At 35.8% G+C, this 18,669-nt stretch overlaps 3 protein-coding genes across 6 annotated transcripts; 2 read left to right on the forward strand and 1 right to left on the reverse strand.

The window, feature by feature from the left end:
• Positions 1-3,442: 3,442 nt before the first annotated feature.
• On the reverse strand, positions 3,443-5,243 carry LOC104741248 (transcription factor HHO3). The gene is made up of 4 exons (XM_010462050.3): positions 4,865-5,243; positions 4,178-4,783; positions 4,003-4,079; positions 3,443-3,893 (listed from the first exon to the last, which is right to left on the reverse strand). Exons 1-4 carry the CDS (start codon positions 4,983-4,985, stop codon positions 3,621-3,623), a joined length of 1,077 nt encoding a protein of 358 aa, XP_010460352.1. The 5' UTR covers positions 4,986-5,243; the 3' UTR covers positions 3,443-3,620.
• Positions 5,244-7,734: 2,491 nt separating this feature from the next.
• LOC104743533 (mediator of RNA polymerase II transcription subunit 25) lies at positions 7,735-13,872 on the forward strand. The gene is made up of 15 exons (XM_087484525.1): positions 7,735-8,351; positions 9,274-9,304; positions 9,532-9,595; positions 9,715-9,845; positions 10,051-10,254; positions 10,346-10,411; positions 10,553-10,769; positions 10,854-10,921; positions 11,224-12,024; positions 12,106-12,159; positions 12,316-12,344; positions 12,459-12,527; positions 12,622-12,706; positions 12,914-13,000; positions 13,107-13,872. The coding sequence occupies exons 1-15, from the start codon at positions 8,248-8,250 to the stop codon at positions 13,599-13,601; spliced, it is 2,505 nt and encodes an 834-aa protein (XP_087340651.1). The 5' UTR covers positions 7,735-8,247; the 3' UTR covers positions 13,602-13,872.
• A 1,910-nt stretch (positions 13,873-15,782) lies between these two features.
• Positions 15,783-18,665, forward strand: LOC104741247 (lysine histidine transporter-like 6). 4 transcript variants are annotated; one of them, XM_010462048.3, is made up of 8 exons: positions 15,783-15,925; positions 16,022-16,100; positions 16,193-16,338; positions 16,694-17,077; positions 17,466-17,965; positions 18,049-18,140; positions 18,236-18,304; positions 18,404-18,665. In XM_010462048.3, the coding sequence occupies exons 2-8, from the start codon at positions 16,068-16,070 to the stop codon at positions 18,500-18,502; spliced, it is 1,323 nt and encodes a 440-aa protein (XP_010460350.2). In that variant the 5' UTR covers positions 15,783-15,925; positions 16,022-16,067; the 3' UTR covers positions 18,503-18,665. The 4 variants fall into 4 exon arrangements, with proteins under 4 accessions (XP_010460350.2, XP_087340652.1, XP_010460349.2 ...); XM_087484526.1 differs by having other exon boundaries at positions 15,855-15,925; positions 16,205-16,338; XM_010462047.3 differs by lacking the exon at positions 15,783-15,925 and having other exon boundaries at positions 15,948-16,100.
• The last annotated feature ends 4 nt before the right edge of the window (positions 18,666-18,669 follow it).

Below are 18,669 nucleotides of genomic sequence, written 5' to 3' on the forward strand. Positions count from 1 at the left end.
TTCGGGTACGGTTTTTATGCCCAGGTCTATACGGTTTTGTGGAAAACACTGACCTAAATAATTAAGAACATGCACGGGATCTAAATTTACGGTTTTAGAACCATTTGATATATATCTAATACAAGTGCATGATCTCGAAGTTGATAATTGTTTGTCTTATGCCGTATGATTCATGCATCTTGTTTATTTCACGAAGTATAGTTGTGTTTTTAAAAAAGAGAATCAATTAGATCTTATAAAGTTATAGGCTACATAAAATGTATGTGCAGTCGACACTGGTTCATGTACCGCTTTTTTTATAATGCAATAATCAACCACAGTTTTTAGTTTTTCTAACACTTACCGGACACTGCCAAGATTTTTTTTTTTTTTTTTTTTTGACAATTGCCAAGAAATATTTTATATTCACTGTAATGTTGAAATATTTTGGTAAGTTGATGAAAGTACGTTAACTGTAGTCAGGTTTGAACAGCAGAAAGAAAATAAAATCTAAAATTCCTTGTAATATGAATTTGTCATGTAGTACTAAAACCTAATATAATTGTGAAATAAAGATTTAATAATTATTAACAAACAAAAAAACTATTTTTCCGATTAAACGTAAAACATGATTAAATTTTCTAAAACATGGTTTCAATATAACCCAAAAAGTAGAATAATAGTCGACTCTCTTGTTGTCTTGTTGAGTATCATTGCTCTCATGACTTAAAGCCCATAACGTACACAGCCCATGATCATTAACGTTTGTGCAAATTTGAAATCTAAAATTTGATATGTGAGTTGAAACATTCTGACCTTCTTCGTCCACATATTACATAAGACATCAAAATCAATATGAAAGTCTGAGTGTAATACAAAAAATACTATACCTGGCGTTATGGAATCTCAACTAAGCAAAATCCTTGAAACGTTTTGACATACTGTAAGTGTTCATCGCTTGATAGTTCAACATATCTGATATCACATTTGCTATCAACATTTGGTCGAACCATAACAGCTTTATACATTACATTTTGGATGTAATCTTTACTAGTATAACATAGACGTACTGACTCCCCTTCAACAGAAGATAAGTTATACGTCTTATGTTGCATATCTACAATGTCAATATCAACAAACTTTTGTCTGATGAAGTATTGTAATTTACTAATTTATAATGCATTGAATGCACAAAATTGTACTCTTTATCTTTGGTTTGAATTTGATGGTATTGGAATGACATGCCTGTTATTTTACTTATGTTGGAACATCAACAAATGAAAACACTGGAGAAAGTTGAAAATATAGAAGAAAATTGTCTCAAAAGAATGAATTGAAGATAGAGATGTCGTTGTTAATCTCAGAGCGCGGTTTATGTGAAAATTGTTGCGGTTTGTCAATTGTGGTTCCCAACTCATCTAATTAGAGAAATATAAACATAAGAAATTTGTTACATAGGTTATCAAACAAAGACTCATATAGATAACGGTGTAACGGATTACTTATGAGTTATGAGTTATGACTAATCAAATTCTTTTTCTCTCTCAATTTTTGGTTTATTTCCTCAATAATCAATATATTGTGTATATATCTTTGTCAAAGTATGAGTTCTTTTTTTTTTTTCATTTTCAAACAACACAACCGATTCTTAACACGTTATATATTTGTATATTTAGTTACAAAAATACTAATTGAATATATAAAAGTAATATACATCCAATAAAGTAGTCTGTTAATTAAACTTCACCCATTGTTTTAACTGTTGCAATTGATAATTACCTAATTAATTTAGTAGTAGTAGTAGTATTTAGATGAGTACAGTACTTAACTAATTAACTCTTAACTGAAATCGTATAACTAACTAATTAAATAGATACAACTGGAATCCCAAGCCAATGACAGTTCACCTGCCATCTCAGCAAATTTTAAGACCATGCTATAGATGAGTGTGTTAACGTAATTTAGAATCCATTGGCTCACCCCTAGTGACTATAGTATATAAGATACCATAAGAAAAGAAAAAATGTTATTGAATTAACGAAAGTGGATGCTAATGCTATTATTTTTGTCACAATTTGTATGGGTTATTAAGGGAAAGGGCTGACAATCTTGTCTACATTTTCAGAAGAAAAGATTCAAGTTTTAAACACAAAATATCAAATATCAAAACATATCTTCATAAATAAATAAAGGATAGGTGATGCCATGGTTAGCTGTATATGAGGGAGAGGGAGGGCCACTTGCCCTTTAGGAGAAGGTAAGGGTCAGCTTTGTTATCCAACCTCTTTTTAGAAGGGGTGTTTAATGCAAATTTAAGACATTTGAATCCGATGATTAATCTCCTGATTACATGGATCACTGTCTTAAGAATTTAAATTAAGAACTTCAAAAACTAGTCTTCTGAACTAAAAGTAGGCGTTGAATTTTATTTGAAACATTTTCTATACTTAAAAAAAAAACAGTACGTTTTCAAAAAATATACATGATTTCATGTTTCGAAACTCAATGAACATTAGTGATGGACCTGATGGGTATGAGTTATGACTTTGTATTTTGAGATATATAGTAGTGGGAGTAATGAATAATGAAAAGATGGAATAGTGGTTGGCTGAATTAACAAAACTCTTGTGTGAAGTTATGATGAAAGTAAAAAGGATATATTTTAGATAGATGATTTTATTTATTTTAAGTCTTTTAACAGATCATAGGAATCGAAAACATAAATCACACTTCTGAAACGTCGACAATACTTGGTAATGCATGTTAAGAAACAATCTCTTTAGCGTTATTACCTTTTAATAACTGATTCGTCTTAAGAGAATGATTTTATTCACAATAAGATAACTTTAAAATGGTAGAGACTAGAGAATATCTAAAACTCAATAGAAAAAAATAGAAGAAGAGAATATACTTTGGACAGCACAGATATCATATTTAAAAAGCATACATACAATACAATACAGTATATGTTTTTTTTTTTTTTTTTTTGATAAGGAATCATTTTTCTTGTGATTCTCTAATCAGTTGCAAGAAAAATGACAAAGAAAATATATGCTTCTTTAAAAAAACAAAAGAACCAGAAAGAATATTCGGCCACGCGGGACCATACACACCTCAAAATGAAAACAAACGAAAAATGGAATTTTTGGAAAAAATTATATATTTTCAACATTAAAATAGAGACTCTGTGTAGGTCGTTTTATTAATTATTTTAAAATATTTAAATAATCACCGTCTTGGAAGAAAAAATGATTATGCTTTACTCTCTTTAAATGGTCTTTGGTCCATTCTTCATGAACACGTTGCCACGTGGACCGTTTATGAAAGCGCGTTACTACTTACCACCACCACCACTATGGGATCAGGCAAACTAAACATAAAAAATTCTTACGTGTTAGTATAATCTCCTTTGTTAATGTGAGATAAACAACTATAATTTACAAAATCGGATGTTGGATTGTAATTTACTCGAAAGATCAAAAATATATATATATATCTTACTTTTATTGTGTGTAAATATTTATCTCTATCGTTTACAGTTTATTCAAAAAAAATTAACCTATCTAGAACGAACATTCTTGGTGTTACAAAACAATATTCATGAAGAAACGAATTTTTTTTCATACAAAATCGGCAACTATTTATGAAAGAGGAAGAAGTTGTGGTGTGTGTGTTGAAGAAGATGTTGCCGGCGATTTGCAACGATGGCTGCTACTTCTCTCTCCCGACTGTGAAGATTGCGGAGGTGGTTGTGTAGCTACAGGAGCGTAAACTCTTGTATTCGTCGCATGATCATGCGACGACGGCACCCAAATGCCTTCCACCACCATGAACTGCCGTTGTTGTTGTTGTTGATTTTCTCCCCCGTTGGTTGATGACGGAGTAGCTGGTCTTCTTGTGTGCAATCTATATTTCTGTTAAAAATCAACAAACTTCAATATAAGTATAAGTTATATATGGAATTATGTAACTATGAATCTATGATTAGCGAGAGAACGTAACATATATGATTCGTGTTGTTACCTGTAAATGGCTTTTAACTTCGTCATTGGTTAAACCATCGACCTTCATGAGGTCTCTAATCTGCTTAGGTGTAGCAACTGCATATTTCGCAATAAAACTAATTAAAATGAATATTTATTCACTAATTGCTATTAACAAATCTTGATACGAACAATCTAAGGATTTAATCTTTTACCATGTGATCCTCCTAACTGCTGAAGCGCGTGCAAGAATCTCCGGTGTAACTCCGGAGACCAGCAACGTCTCTGCTTCCTACTGGATTGAGATTGTTTTAGCTGCTCAAACTCGCTTTTACCTCCGACTGTTTCGGCCGTGGAGCTAGATGTCGTCGTAGGCGTAGGAGTGATTGTTTTTAACGGTTGAGGAGAATGATCATTAGCCTTATTAGGTTTCTCTTTTTGAAACGGTTGAAAAGCACCGGCGTTGTTGCGTTTGACCCCAATGACAGCCGCAGCCTTCTGCTTGTTAACGACTTGATCATCCTCTTTAGGTTGTGGATCTGGAGATTGGTTCCATAGCTGAACAGATCTAAGCCAATCTGATTTCTTCTTATCACCGTTATTTTCATTGTTCGTCTTAATCTTCTTCTCATCAGCTCCATCTCTATCGTTTTCATGATCAGATGAAGATGATGAACTCCACTTGATTGGGATGAACTCTTCAAACACGGCAGCAACACCACCGCACTCGCTCGTCGTCCGCTCAGAACATTCTGATTGGCTACGAACATGTTCGGACATAGACGACGATCCCGATAGCTCCTTCCGACACGACTCGATCGCTATATAAGAATATATAAACAGTTAAAAAACAAGAATTGGATCACAACCAAAAAGAATATAAAAAATATAAATATGTATACCTTGGGTGACAAGCTCTAAACAGAGAGGAAGCTCACGCTGAAAGACAAGAATCTTTTTGTGTTCTTCTTCAAGGGCTTCAACATATTCATGACATCTCTTCATTTTGTGGGTGTAATCCATGCCAACGCTCTTAAGATCTAAGCTAAAGACTAGTGACAGAACATATAAATCTAGAGAGAAATAGGAAGAGAGAGATTGGATCTAAACGAGAGAGAGAGGAGAATAAGCTTGACGGTCAAGTTGGGAAGTTTTAAGGAGAGAAAGAAAGAGAGAGAGATGATAGAATTGGTGTCTAATCAAGGTCGGGCCGTCGCGTACCTAAAACCGAATCTTTTGATGTTTTTTAAAAAAAGTTTAAAAAGATTTATTCGGATTTGTGGGAAAATGGGTAGAATAGTAAAATAGCATAAAGATTTTTAGGATTTGGGGGTTATTGTTTGATGATTCATACAAGAGGGAATATTCTCAGGGATATGGGATTCCTTTCCATATTCAATCACATCTGGCGATGACGTCAGCATTCTCATGACGTTGAGATAAGAACGACGACTCCATTTCGAGTCATTTTAGTATTGTAGTTAGTAGTAGTAGTGACCCTTCCGTTATTTTTCCCTATTATAGAAATATACACATGATTTTGTTGTATCTTAAAGATTAAACAAACGGGGGAAAAAGGAGAATATACTACTAGTACACCATTATAGATTCCATATGTTGGACGTTGTGTATTTTTTTTTTTGTATTATGTGAAAGTTTGACATCGACTGATAAAAGGAATCCCAACACACACAAATGTAAATAGAAAACTAATAATTATATTATATGAAATTACATTTTTGAATAGAATAAAAGAAAAGGAACAAAACAAAACAAAAAGAAAAGAAAAGAAAGTAATCTGCATACTTTTGTGGAAGTGGAGGAATATTCCTTGGGTGTAGTAGATGAGAAAATAAGAAACAAAAATGGAGAAAAAAAAATGTGAAGGGGAGAATCTTTGAAGAAGAGTGAAATTCACACATTATTATTATCGATCTTATCCAGATCGCGTTTCCTCTTTAATTAGTTTTGACCCTTGGCGTTACCGAAGAGCCACCTTCCTTACCTGCCCGCACCAACCTCTATATTTTCACGCGCTTCGGTGTGCGTCGTTGTGTGTTTCCTTTGTGTATTCTTCAAAGGTTCAAGCAAAATTCTCGTGAATATACCTGACACGCCAATTCTTCGCCAGTCTTTAAATTAATTTGTTGTGGGAAAAGAAAAAAAAACACAAACTTAATTCTCATTTTCTCGTCAAATAAAATATCCAAAGTTTATGCAATTGTGATAGCTTACTAAAAATGATGGACGAGAATAATTGTGGCTTTAATAAGAAAACTTGTACGAGAGGCTGTCAAAAGCGTGAAGCAATTGAAGAATGATATCAAATCTTAAAGACCCCCAAAAGGCAGTATATAGTAGAGTGGTTTTGTATTGTTGCAAATCAAGACATAGTAGAAAGATACTATACAAATGTATGAGTACATTCCAATGGCGCTTTTGTCGACCAAGACATAGTAGTAGAATCTCGCCCTTTTTTTATATGCATTACTACTATACATGAATACATGATCATCAACACCCAAAGTTTTTCATTTTCTTCTACCTCTCATGTAAGCGTATTGAACAGTGAACAAGAGCTTTTGCAAATACATACAACAAGAATCCTAATAGTTAATCAGTCGATAGTTGTGATAATCATCTCGAGTTAGAGATCATGTACATGATGCGAAAGACCACCAACATTCTTTTAGATAATATAATTATCAGGTGAAAGTTGCTCGTTTGTGTTCTCTCACAAGCTCAAGTTTCTACAACATTGTATGGCATTTCAGGATATGTTGCCAGTTGCCCCCTGGTTACTATTGCTAGTTACCATGTCAACGAGAAGACCGACGTCTACAGCTTTGGAGCCGTCTTATATGACTATCTATTCCCAAAAAAGTCATTGACATCAATTACGACGAAATATGAAAGTAGATCTTCTTGCCCACTAGATCACTGAAGACAAAAAAGTAAATCAGACCTAGAGAAAACTAGATAAAAAGTAGATACAAACTTTTTAAAGGTTATGCGGCCCATGCCTAAGTTTTGGACCAATCTTAAACGGACTTCACAATGTTTATCATGGCGTTTATTTGTTTCAAGTTCGGACCAATTACAATGTGCATATACAGAATGTTTTTTTTTTCTTGCTTAACAAACAACACATAAACTTTGATTACTTCAAGAGTTCACAAGACAAGCTGATAACGTTTGTTTTTGCAAGGGCATCCAGTTTCATGTTGGCTAGCCTTGGAATAAACTTACAAAACAAAGTTCTTAAGACGGAAAATACAAAAAAAAATATCCGACATGAAACCATAAACTTCTTACTAAGTAAAAAGTTGGATGAGAAAGATTTTAGCCTTTAACTAGGACTTGATAATAAGTCTAAATTAATGGTCAAGTATTGGACCCCAAAACTCAAAACAGAGAGAATAAAGTTGAGCAGAAGATGGCTAAACATTTTTGCTACTACTAAAAGTAAAAGACACGAACCCACTAAAGGTTGAGTGTTTTGAATGGGGAAACAAAAATCTTGAAGAGTGAAGATCCAGCTTTAGTCCGGCGGAATTTGACTCTACAAAAATGCTTATTGTTTGTCACCTGTGTAAAAGAAAATGTATTTTATTATATAAAACACAATAACAAGTATGAAAAAAGAACATAGTAGTATCAACTATCAACTATTAGTATGTATATAATAAAAAAATTATATCAACTGCTAATTTGCTGGATAAACTAACCCACTAAAATTATAATATATCCCGGTTCTAATCAGAGTCAATCTGGTTAGTAGTACAAAATCAGTAAACGTAGATTGAAGACGTAAAAAACAAATTTACAGTAACCAAATATGCAATTTCCAGTTTCTTTGCTCTGACCAGTCTCGGATGAACCTCCCCTCCCACACTATTCTTCACAAGAAAATCTGCATTAATTCCACAGATGGAATATGATTATTTCATAAAAGTTAAATAATCTAAATCAAATTAATTTCATTCCCCACAAAAAAAAAAAAGAAAAGAAAAGAAATTGAAACAAAATACGAACGACCAAGTCTTTGTATAATCACATTTTCTATTTTGGAGTTGGCCCAATCCCAAAAATATTTGTGTCAAATCTTCTCTTTTTATTTGTTTCTCTGCTGGGCGGAGAAGAAGAAGGAAAAAAAATTCATAAGAACACAAAGCGAATTCTCCAGGACAGGAGAGGAGATAAAAATCGTTAATTAGGCTCATCATCACAATTCCAAGGCGAGAGAGAGAGTCTTTTGTTTTGATTTCACAACGCTTCTACTACTATGTCGTCGGAGGTGAAACAGCTGATCGTCGTTGCTGAAGGTACCGCCGCGTTGGGTCCTTATTGGCAAACCATCGTCTCCGACTATCTCCACAAAATCATCAGGTTTTTTTTTTCCCTCCCTATTCGAAGTTAGGGTTTAGTTGATTCCGTTCTCAAATCATGCCTTCACATTTCAATTCTGATTAGATCGAAACCTTTGTTTGTTTTTAATCCTCTGCTGCGAATTTTTGTTGTTGTTGTTGTTGTTGTTCATCGCGTTTGAGTGATGATTACTGTGTTTATTTTATTCATCTTTTCTTGATTTTTTTTCTGAATTGTTGCTTCTGTGTTTCATTCATTTGGAGCAATCACTTAAGCCTAACTTATGATCCCCTAGAATTAGTGTTTTCTTTCTTACATCAGGTTGAATTGTGTTAAGTATGTGGTTACAGAGAATTCACTATGTCAATATTCATACTGTTTGATAATTTGATATCCACTATGCAAACTCTGCCACCCAGATTCCATATTTGTTGTTGTATACTTAAAGCTGGGGAATCTATGGCTTTTCTGTTTCAATACAAATAAACTTACAATATATCGTCTGGTTAAGTTTACCTTATACGACAGTCGGAATACTAATCGCTTTTCACAGCTTCTCCTGATGTTTGGTTGAGTAACTAACAATATACTTGTACATTTTCTATGGTTTGGATTTATTCTTTTTGGTGGATATTGAGAACATAGGTTAGATCAGTGACTATTAAGCAGATTGTTGTCCTTGTTCAGAGGTCTATGGAGATCAAACTTTCAGATTTTTTTTTTTCTATTGGTTCCCTGCTTCTTGTTGCATCACATGCTCCCTTCTTTCTGAAAATTAGATAGTTTTTTTTGTTTGAGTATGTTGAGACTTGTGAAAATATTTTTCCTGGATCGTGCACCACTTGAACTACTAAGATCGCTGCCTGACATTTGTTTTTTTAAATTTTTTTATGTTAAAGTTTCAATTACGTCATCTGTTAATGCATTCTTTGCGTTTGTCCAGGTCTTTTTGTGGCAGTGAGTTAAATGGAGAGGTACTGTATCTGACTCATCCTCTTTTTTGAGCAAACTCAAATTTTCATTCTAGGGCAAACAATTATTCAATGTTTTTGAGCAAACTTGTATAAAGAAAATGTTTTTGTACGTTAATTTAGTTAACAGCTCAAATCATTGTGTCACAAAAAATTAAGAGAGCTAGTAGATAGTTTGATATGTCTGATTCGATTGTTGATGAGTCTTTATATATTCACTAAACTTGCAGAGGAATCCTGCTTCTACTGTTGAGCTATCACTGGTGATCTTCAATTCTCATGGCTCATACTGCGGTATGTATTGTGCTCCATTTTCGTGATGTCCAAATACAAACATTGTTTGGGTGCTTTTCATGGTCCTGCTTATTATCGTTTAATTTGATTATGTTGTTCTTATATTTCGTTCTTTTTAGCTTGCTTGGTACAACGGAGTGGCTGGACAAGAGATGTTGATATTTTCTTGCATTGGCTTTCGTCCATACAATTTGGTGGTGGTGGTTTCAGTGAGGTTGCTACAGCCGAAGGGCTCGCCGAAGCATTGATGGTAGGAAACTTGATCTTTTGTCATCTGTGACACAACTAGAAATACATGTTGGGCCTCTGTCCTTGAAGCCACTGTTGACTAATTTTACCCTTCCTAATGAAATTTTTATTTTTCTTCCATGGCTGTCACTGTATATGGTGGTACTTCTGTCAGCGATATTTCGGATCCGTAAACCTCACAATTTTCTTCTGACTTCATGACACAGATGTTTCCTCCTCCTTCCGGCCAAGCTCAACCAAGTAATGATCTTAAAAGGCACTGTATCCTAATCACAGCCAGCAACCCTCACACATTGCCGACACCTGTATATCGTCCACGAGTGCAAAATGTGGAACGGAATGACAATGGTGATGCACAATCTGAAAGTCGTTTATCAGATGCTGAGACAGTTGCTTCATATTTTGCTAAGGTACTTTTTTTAATGATTTCCCCATGTAACACGACTTGCTACAATTACTCCTTTTAATTGGGAATCACTAACCTGCCATATTTCTGTGCAGTGTTCTGTTTCTTTGTCTGTTGTGTGTCCAAAGCAGCTTCCCAAGATTAGAGCACTATACAATGCGGTGAGACTGCGTATCTGTTTGCAATTCACTAGATGTGCAGCTATCATAACTGTTCTTTTGTCAGCTAGCTCTTTCAAAGGCTGTCTTTATTTTCAATATTATAGACTGGTAAAAGCTTGTTCTATACTGTTATATATGCAGGGAAAGCTCAATCCACAAAGTGCGGACTTGTCAATGGATACGGTTAAGAACCCATTCTATCTTGTCCTGATCTCAGAGAATTTTGTGGAGGCACGTGCTGCCTTAAGTCATTCTGCTACAAATTTGCCACAGACCCAGAGTCCTGTAAAAGTGGACAGGGCCACTGTTGCTCCATCTCTTCCAGTCACTGGCCAACCTCCAGCTCCTGTGACATCAGGTTCTTCTACTGATAGCAGCCTTTTTTTTAGTTCAACTATCTTGATTTCTCTATGTGAAGATCTAATTTTGTATGATTTTTCAGCCAATATACCTATTTTGAATCGGCAACCAGTTTCTGTTGGACCAGTTCCAACTGCTACTGTGAAAGTTGTAAGTCTATTTGATCTTTTTAGTCAGTTGGAGGAGGTAGCTTTATTGGCAACCAACCCATGTTTGTTTTATACGAATTATATACTAGATATAAACTGAAATGAATTGTAAGTTCATTCGATGGTGCTTGATAAGACATAACAAATATTTTATATATTACTAAATTGATTTAGTATTAAGCTCATATGAATATCCCATTTTAATAGTTGATATAATATTGTATACGCAATCAACTTATTAGATAACATAGCATCACAGAAGTATACAGAACTTGTTAATTGGATTTTTGGGATTAATTGCAGGAGCCTAGCACTGTAACTTCTATGGCACCAGTTCCAAGTTTTCCCCATATCCCGTCTGTTGCTCGGCCTGCCACACAAGCAATTCCTTCAATTCAAACATCTTCAGCATCACCAGTTTCCCAAGATATGGTCACCAACGCCGAGAATGCACCAGATATTAAGCCTGTGGTGGTGAGTGGAATGACGCCACCATTGCGTGCTGGTCCTTCTGGTGGAGCCAATGTAAATCTGCTTAATAATCTTTCTCAAGTGCGACAAGTCATGAGCTCTGCAGCTCTGGCAGGTGCAGCCTCCTCGGTTGGGCAAAGTGCGGTTGCAATGCATATGTCAAATATGATATCAACAGGAATGGCTACATCTTTGCCTCCTTCACAAACTGTGTTTTCATCTGGACAGCAGGGAATTACTTCAATCTCTAGTTCCGGTGCACTAATGGGATCTGCACAAACAGGACAAAGCCCGGGTACTAATAATGCCTTTAGTCCTCAAACAACGTCAAACGTTACTTCAAACCTTGGTGTTTCACAACCGATGCAAGGGATGAGCCAAGGAAGTCATTCTGGACCACAAATGATGCAAGGTGGAATTTCCATGAACCAGAACATGATGAGTGGTCTCGGTCAAGGAAATGTCTCGTCTGGAACAGGGGGAATGATGCCTACTCCAGGAGTTGCCCAACAAACGCAATCAGCAATACAACAACTTGGTGGCAATAACAGTTCAACTTCTAATATGCAGTTGTCGCAGCCATCGTCTGGGGCTCTGCAGACTTCACAATCCAAATATGTAAAAGTCTGGGAGGTAATGTCATTTTACTTTGTCTGCAATATCGGTGGTCTTATGCTAACTGCTAACTTAACTTACATTTTCAAATTCATGTAGGGAAATTTATCTGGTCAAAGACAAGGGCAGCCTGTTCTTATCACCAGACTTGAGGTGTGTTTAGGGGGACTGACTATGCATTTTTTCCCCCTTTGTGTCTTTTCGGGGATCACACGCTTGATTAATGCTTAAAGCACACCTCCCTTTTCTATAGTTTTGTTTAGTTGCTCCTAATTAGATGGTAACGTCTTTTTTATTTTTATTTGACAGGGTTACCGAAGTGCTTCTGCCTCTGATACGTAAGTTCGAAACTGCTTCCTTATTACCCCTCGTCAAAGAGCAGTCTATCATTGAGGAATGATATGTTAGCTGCTAAAATAAGTTTTGCTTTCTCTTTTTGTGCATCTTTCCAGGTTGGCAGCAAATTGGCCACCAACGATGCAAATTGTTCGTCTCATATCCCAGGATCATATGAATAACAAGTAATGTCTTCTTGCTTTAGCCTTCCTTATTCCAACTGGGTCATGGGTGGATGTTGTTTTCGTGCACTAATTGTTTTACCTGACATTGCATCAGGCAATATGTTGGCAAAGCTGACTTCCTTGTGTTTCGGGCCATGAGTCAACATGGGTTCTTAGGACAACTTCAGGATAAGAAGCTTGTGAGTATTGTTCAAAATTTATAACAAATGTTGAACTGCATCTGTAAACTTTTTCTGCATGAACTAGCAAATCTCTTGCTATGTTCACCATACTCTTTACGACTCCTACACTTGTTGATTGCCTAATCGTGTGCCATATTATTTTCATCTTCGCACTTAGCTCTTGTGGAATTGTATATGATAGCTTTGTCATTTTCCGAAGTGCAGTGTGCAGTTATCCAGTTGCCATCACAGACGCTGCTGCTCTCTGTCTCTGACAAGGCTTGCCGCTTGATAGGAATGCTTTTTCCAGGGGTAAGGAAACACCAAGTTTACCTACTAAGGTGTCTAATTCACATGTATACCCATTTTCTAAGTGACTCTTGAGTTTTGTTTTGTATTTTGTGTTGGTTTCGCCCAGGATATGGTTGTGTTTAAACCACAAATTCCAAATCAGCAGCAGCAGCAGCAACAACAACAGCTCCAACAACAACAGCAGATCCACCACCAGCAGCAGCAGCAACAACAACAACACCACCAACAGCAACAGATGCCACAACTCCAGCAACAACAACAACAGCACCAGCAGCAACAGATGCCACAACTCCAGCAGCAGCAGCAGCAGCATCAATTGTCGCAGCTCCAACATCATCAGCAGCAGCAGCAACAACAACAACAGCAGCAACAGCAGCAGCATCAGTTGACACAGCTTCAACACCATCATCAGCAGCAACAGCAGCAGACATCTCCCCTGAACCAGATGCAGCAACAGACTTCGCCACTGAATCAGATGCAGCAGCAGCAGCAGCCTCAACAGATGGTAATGGGTAGTCAAGCTTTTGCTCAACCCCCAGGTAGATCACAACAAAGTGGTTCAGGGCAGCCTAACATGCCAGGAGCTGGCTTCATGGGATAAATAAAATGATTCATCATCTTCAGTGCTAATTAGATTCATCATAACTACAATGATTTCTTTCTTCTTTGGTCAACTAGATTTTAAACTGTTAAGTTGTCCTCTCTCTCTCTCTCTCTCTCTCTCTGTTCTCTTGAGCCTGAAAATGACATATCCCTATCATGGGTCTGACCATTAGCTACGGCACCCAAAAAACTATTTTGTTTTTTATCACCCAAACTACTTTGTTTCTTACTTTTGATAAATAGAAGAAAAAAGAAGTGGATGGTTTCTATTTTGTTTGTGGTGTCGACAAGCTGCTCCGATCTTTTTTATCTGATTGACAACAAGTAAATAAAGGATCAAAACCATTTCAGATTGAACTCTGTGTTTGTTTGCAGGTATGAAAGATACAATTCATGTCAATAATTCTATCTATCTATATTTTTTAATACCCCTTGTAAAGGTTTACGGTAAAAATATACCATTTTTTTCCCCCAACAAATATACACCTTGAACCTTTTTGCCGTAAAAAAAATAACAAATATACACCTTTTTAGAACTGCATATTGCATTAGAAAACTATTAAATCAAAATTACACTATTGAACTAGGATTTATGATTATCTTAAACATAAAAAGTATCACCACAAAGCAATTTTCATTTTTCCATATTCCAGTTGTCATTGATAATTTGCTCACACCAAACACTATCTCTACTGGTTCAAGTCTTGGCACAAAAATGCTTATCATGTCGTAGGTGTTTTGTCTGTTTGTTTGTTTCTTTTCTTGTCTTTGAAACAGATCTTGTTTTGTTTTAGTACCGATAAAGTCAATAAAGTCATAAGTATAATTTGGAACAATCTTACTGTTTGATCATAACAATCTTTGAATATCCCTAAATAGATTGACAAAACTATTTGATAAGTTGTTGCTGTCTAGAAACAAAAAGAAGGAAAACTTAAAATTATTGATTTACAGATTGATAAGACGTAGTAACTACGACGCGCACTAAATCGAAATCGACTGCTTTTATTTTTGAAATCAAAGACAACAAACATGACTTCTCTTCTCCACTCTTAGCTAAAAGCTCTCGTTCATTGTCCGAATCGAGGTAAGTTCCTTGAGAGAGGTGGAGTGGAGGGGTCCCATTCACGTGGCACATAAAAATTTGATGAAACTTGTACCAATTCGAAGCCATTATGATACGATTCATCGCACCCGTAGATCTTTCTTCATCGAATCATGGGGAAACAATATATAACCAAAGGCCCTTTTCTTAAAAGATGAGAGAGTGAAAGCAAGAAAATGCCAGCACTCAACTTTTTCTATGATTTTTAAAGAAGAATTCTCATAAGCTTAGACTTGTGAGTAATGCACCATTAAGTGGGATATGTAAAAAGCAAAGATGCAAATTTGATTATAGTACTCCTTCCGTTTCATAATATAGAATGTTTAGAGAAGTTTTTTTGTTTCATAATATAAGATGTTTTCAAGTTTCCATGTAACTTTCAGATTAGTTTAATATTTTATATTATGTAGTTTGGTTTGTGATTGGTTAAACTTTTTTAAAGTGTTTATTTCTTAATTTGCGTGGTTTACTCAAAACATCTTATATTTTGAAACGGAGGAAGTACATACGGAGGAGTACACGAAAAACTGAAAAAGCTGATTTTCAAATTTTCCTACTTTTTTATATAGGGAACCGAGATTGTCTAAATAGGGACACTTTAATTCTTTTTTTGTGGGTGGGTTGTTGGGCTACATAACTCTTTTTATTTTCTATTCGCTATTTAGCTTCGAATTCTGCTAATAATTCATATTCAATTTGGTAAGTGAATTACTTATAACAATGGTAAATGTCACAAATTAATACCGTAAGGAAGAGTTCAATTATACTTAAAAGTGCTAAATGTTTGAGATTATGACGGATTCTCTTTTGTTGGTTGCGTTTTACCCTTTTGATGTTATAGTGCTATAATCAATCATAGCACTATATGACAAACGTAAATGGTAAGAAACTAATGTTGGCAATATGATACAGACAGAAGAAAATTACAAAAATATTGGTCGACATAAAATATTAATAGAAAATCCCACGTTGGTTAATTACTTATAATTGTTTATAGTATTATCATTATGGTACCAAAATTTTTATGATAGTTTTCAATTTTTTTTAAAATACTTGGATTTGACAGTTTTACACGTTTCAAAAATTTGATCAACTTCTCAACTTTTATATGATCACAGTGCGGAAAAATTAAAGTTCCTTTACATGAGCATCCGACATAAAATATAAGCCGGGAAAAAAAAAGAAAAGGCCAACAAGTGACATTAATTTAAATTTAGGTAAGATCTTAAAGAAAAATTCCTTCAAATTTTTTATTTACAAATATAAAAACTCAAAAACAGTACTTAAAAGCTCAGAGTTGTCCACATTTTTAGGGAAATTGAGATCGTCTCACTACACTGCAAACAAAAAACATACACAATGGTCTCTACTTCTCCGGTTTCTCCTTCTAAGGTATTTCTCCATACATCATTCACCTTCTCATTCTTTACTTTTTGTTTCTGTTTTATTCTTTCTTTTTCGTATAAGTTGATTTGTGTTTGTAGGAAACTGACCAGAAGTCCGGCGAGAAATGGGCTGGGGGAGATCCAACACGGCCAGCCAAGTGGTGGTACTCCACCTTCCACACTGTCACCGCCATGATCGGCGCGGGAGTCCTTAGCCTCCCTTATGCTATGGCTTACCTTGGATGGTACTCCTCTCTTCAATCATATTACCAACCTTTTATGCCCTAAATTATGTTTTTATGTTTGCATTTCAAGCGAACCTAATTGACAAAGAGCAAACAAAAGACTTACTTTGTTTGCCACTAATTGTTTAAAATGAACACATGCAAGTAAATGGAAATTCACACTTCTAATCTTTCTACTAACATGTTTTTTTTAAAATCCGTATATATTTTCGTTACTTTAACCTGTTACATTGAACTAGTTGCAATTAAATTGAGATATAAGAAGATTCATAGAACAGGCAAAAAAGTTAAAGCAAAGTGCTTTTTCTTTTTTGTTGGTTTGTAAAAAAAATGATGTGATGTATGGTGAAAACAGGGGACCAGGGACGTTGGTGTTGGCAATGACATGGGGACTGACCTTAAACACGATGTGGCAAATGGTGCAGCTCCATGAGTGCGTACCAGGAACCCGGTTTGACCGGTATATCGATCTAGGCCGATACGCTTTTGGTCCCAAACTCGGCCCCTGGATCGTGCTTCCGCAGCAGCTCATCGTCCAGGTCGGCTGCAACATCGTGTACATGGTTACAGGAGGCAAGTGCTTGAAGCAGTTTGTGGATATCACGTGCTCCACCTGCACTCCGGTACGACAGTCGTACTGGATCCTCGGCTTCGGTGGAGTCCACTTCATCCTCTCCCAGCTTCCTAACTTCAACTCTGTCGCCGGAGTTTCCTTGGCTGCCGCCGTCATGTCCCTCTGGTCACTCTCACCACCTTATCTCCAATATTATTTTACCATATTGATGCGATACATATTAAATTTGTTAGTACATTTTTTTTTCAGTTTTGGAATAATATATTTTAGTAACAAAACTGTTATAACACAATACAAAACACAAACTTTTAGAACTATAGTACCATTTTGTTTTTATCAACTTCAGAACACTATATATACCAAAAGCCAAAATAATTGGACTAGAGTTATTTGATATATTATATCTTCAAAGGCTTATACCCATGTTCCTACAAGCCAAATATCATTTAGTCCAGTTTGTATTTGAAATTAATGTGGATCTTCTGAAAACAAAAATTATTAACTAGGTCAAGACTGATGAGACTTTGTGAAATTTGTTATGTACGTATTGTAGCTACTCGACAATAGCGTGGGGAGGAAGTATCGCACATGGAAGAATGCCAGACGTGAGCTACGATTACAAGGCCACGAATCCGAGTGACTTCACGTTCCGAGTCTTTAACGCCTTGGGTCAGATCTCCTTTGCTTTCGCCGGCCACGCTGTGGCTCTAGAGATTCAAGCCACGATGCCTTCCACTCCCGAGAGACCATCAAAAGTGCCCATGTGGCAAGGCGTGGTGGGAGCTTACTTGGTCAACGCCATTTGCTATTTTCCGGTGGCTCTAATCTGCTATTGGGCCTTTGGTCAAGACGTAGACGACAATGTGCTGATGAATTTACAGAGACCAGCCTGGCTCATTGCTACTGCTAACCTCATGGTTGTTGTTCACGTTATTGGTAGCTACCAAGTGTTTGCTATGCCTGTTTTTGATCTTTTGGAGAGGATGATGGTTAACAAATTTGGTTTTAAGCATGGAGTTGTTCTGAGGTTTTTCACTCGGACTACTTATGTTGGTAAGACTTTACTTCTTGTTCATCATAATATATATAGTAAGTGTGTCTATTTATAAATTGAATCTTTGTGATTGGAACTTCAGCATTTACATTGTTTGTTGGAGTGAGCTTCCCATTCTTTGGAGACCTTCTAGGGTTCTTTGGAGGATTTGGTTTTGCACCTACTTCCTTCTTCGTAAGTCCACTTTCTCTTCTTTCATTATAAGATGTATCATTAGACTATATTATAGTTCAGTGTTATGAAGATAACAATCGATGATGACGATGCAGCTCCCTAGTATAATGTGGCTTATCATCAAGAAACCAAAGAGATTCAGCATGACCTGGTTCATCAATTGGGTAAGCATCTATACTTGCATCTTTATTTTCATTCATGTATATAATGAAAATGAACTATGTCTACTGTCTAGGGAATTGATCATATATTATCTTGGGCAGATCTCCATTTTCGTAGGAGTGTTCATAATGCTGGCGTCAACAATTGGAGGACTGAGGAACATCATCGCAGATTCTTCTACTTATAGTTTCTATGCTTAATGATTAGATCTTAATTATATATGTATACACTAAGTTATTGATCATTGGATCATCTAATTATAAAAGTGTAGGAATAAAATCATCTAAAATGGTCGTCCGAATCGAGTTAGAGAGAGATAATGTATAATTTGCTACCTATATTCAATAAAGACATCTTACTATTTTCC

The sequence above is a fragment of the Camelina sativa genome, chromosome 14 (assembly GCF_030686135.1).
Source record: "Camelina sativa cultivar CO46 ecotype springtype chromosome 14, ASM3068613v1".
Classification (NCBI taxonomy): Eukaryota; Viridiplantae; Streptophyta; class Magnoliopsida; order Brassicales; family Brassicaceae; genus Camelina; species Camelina sativa.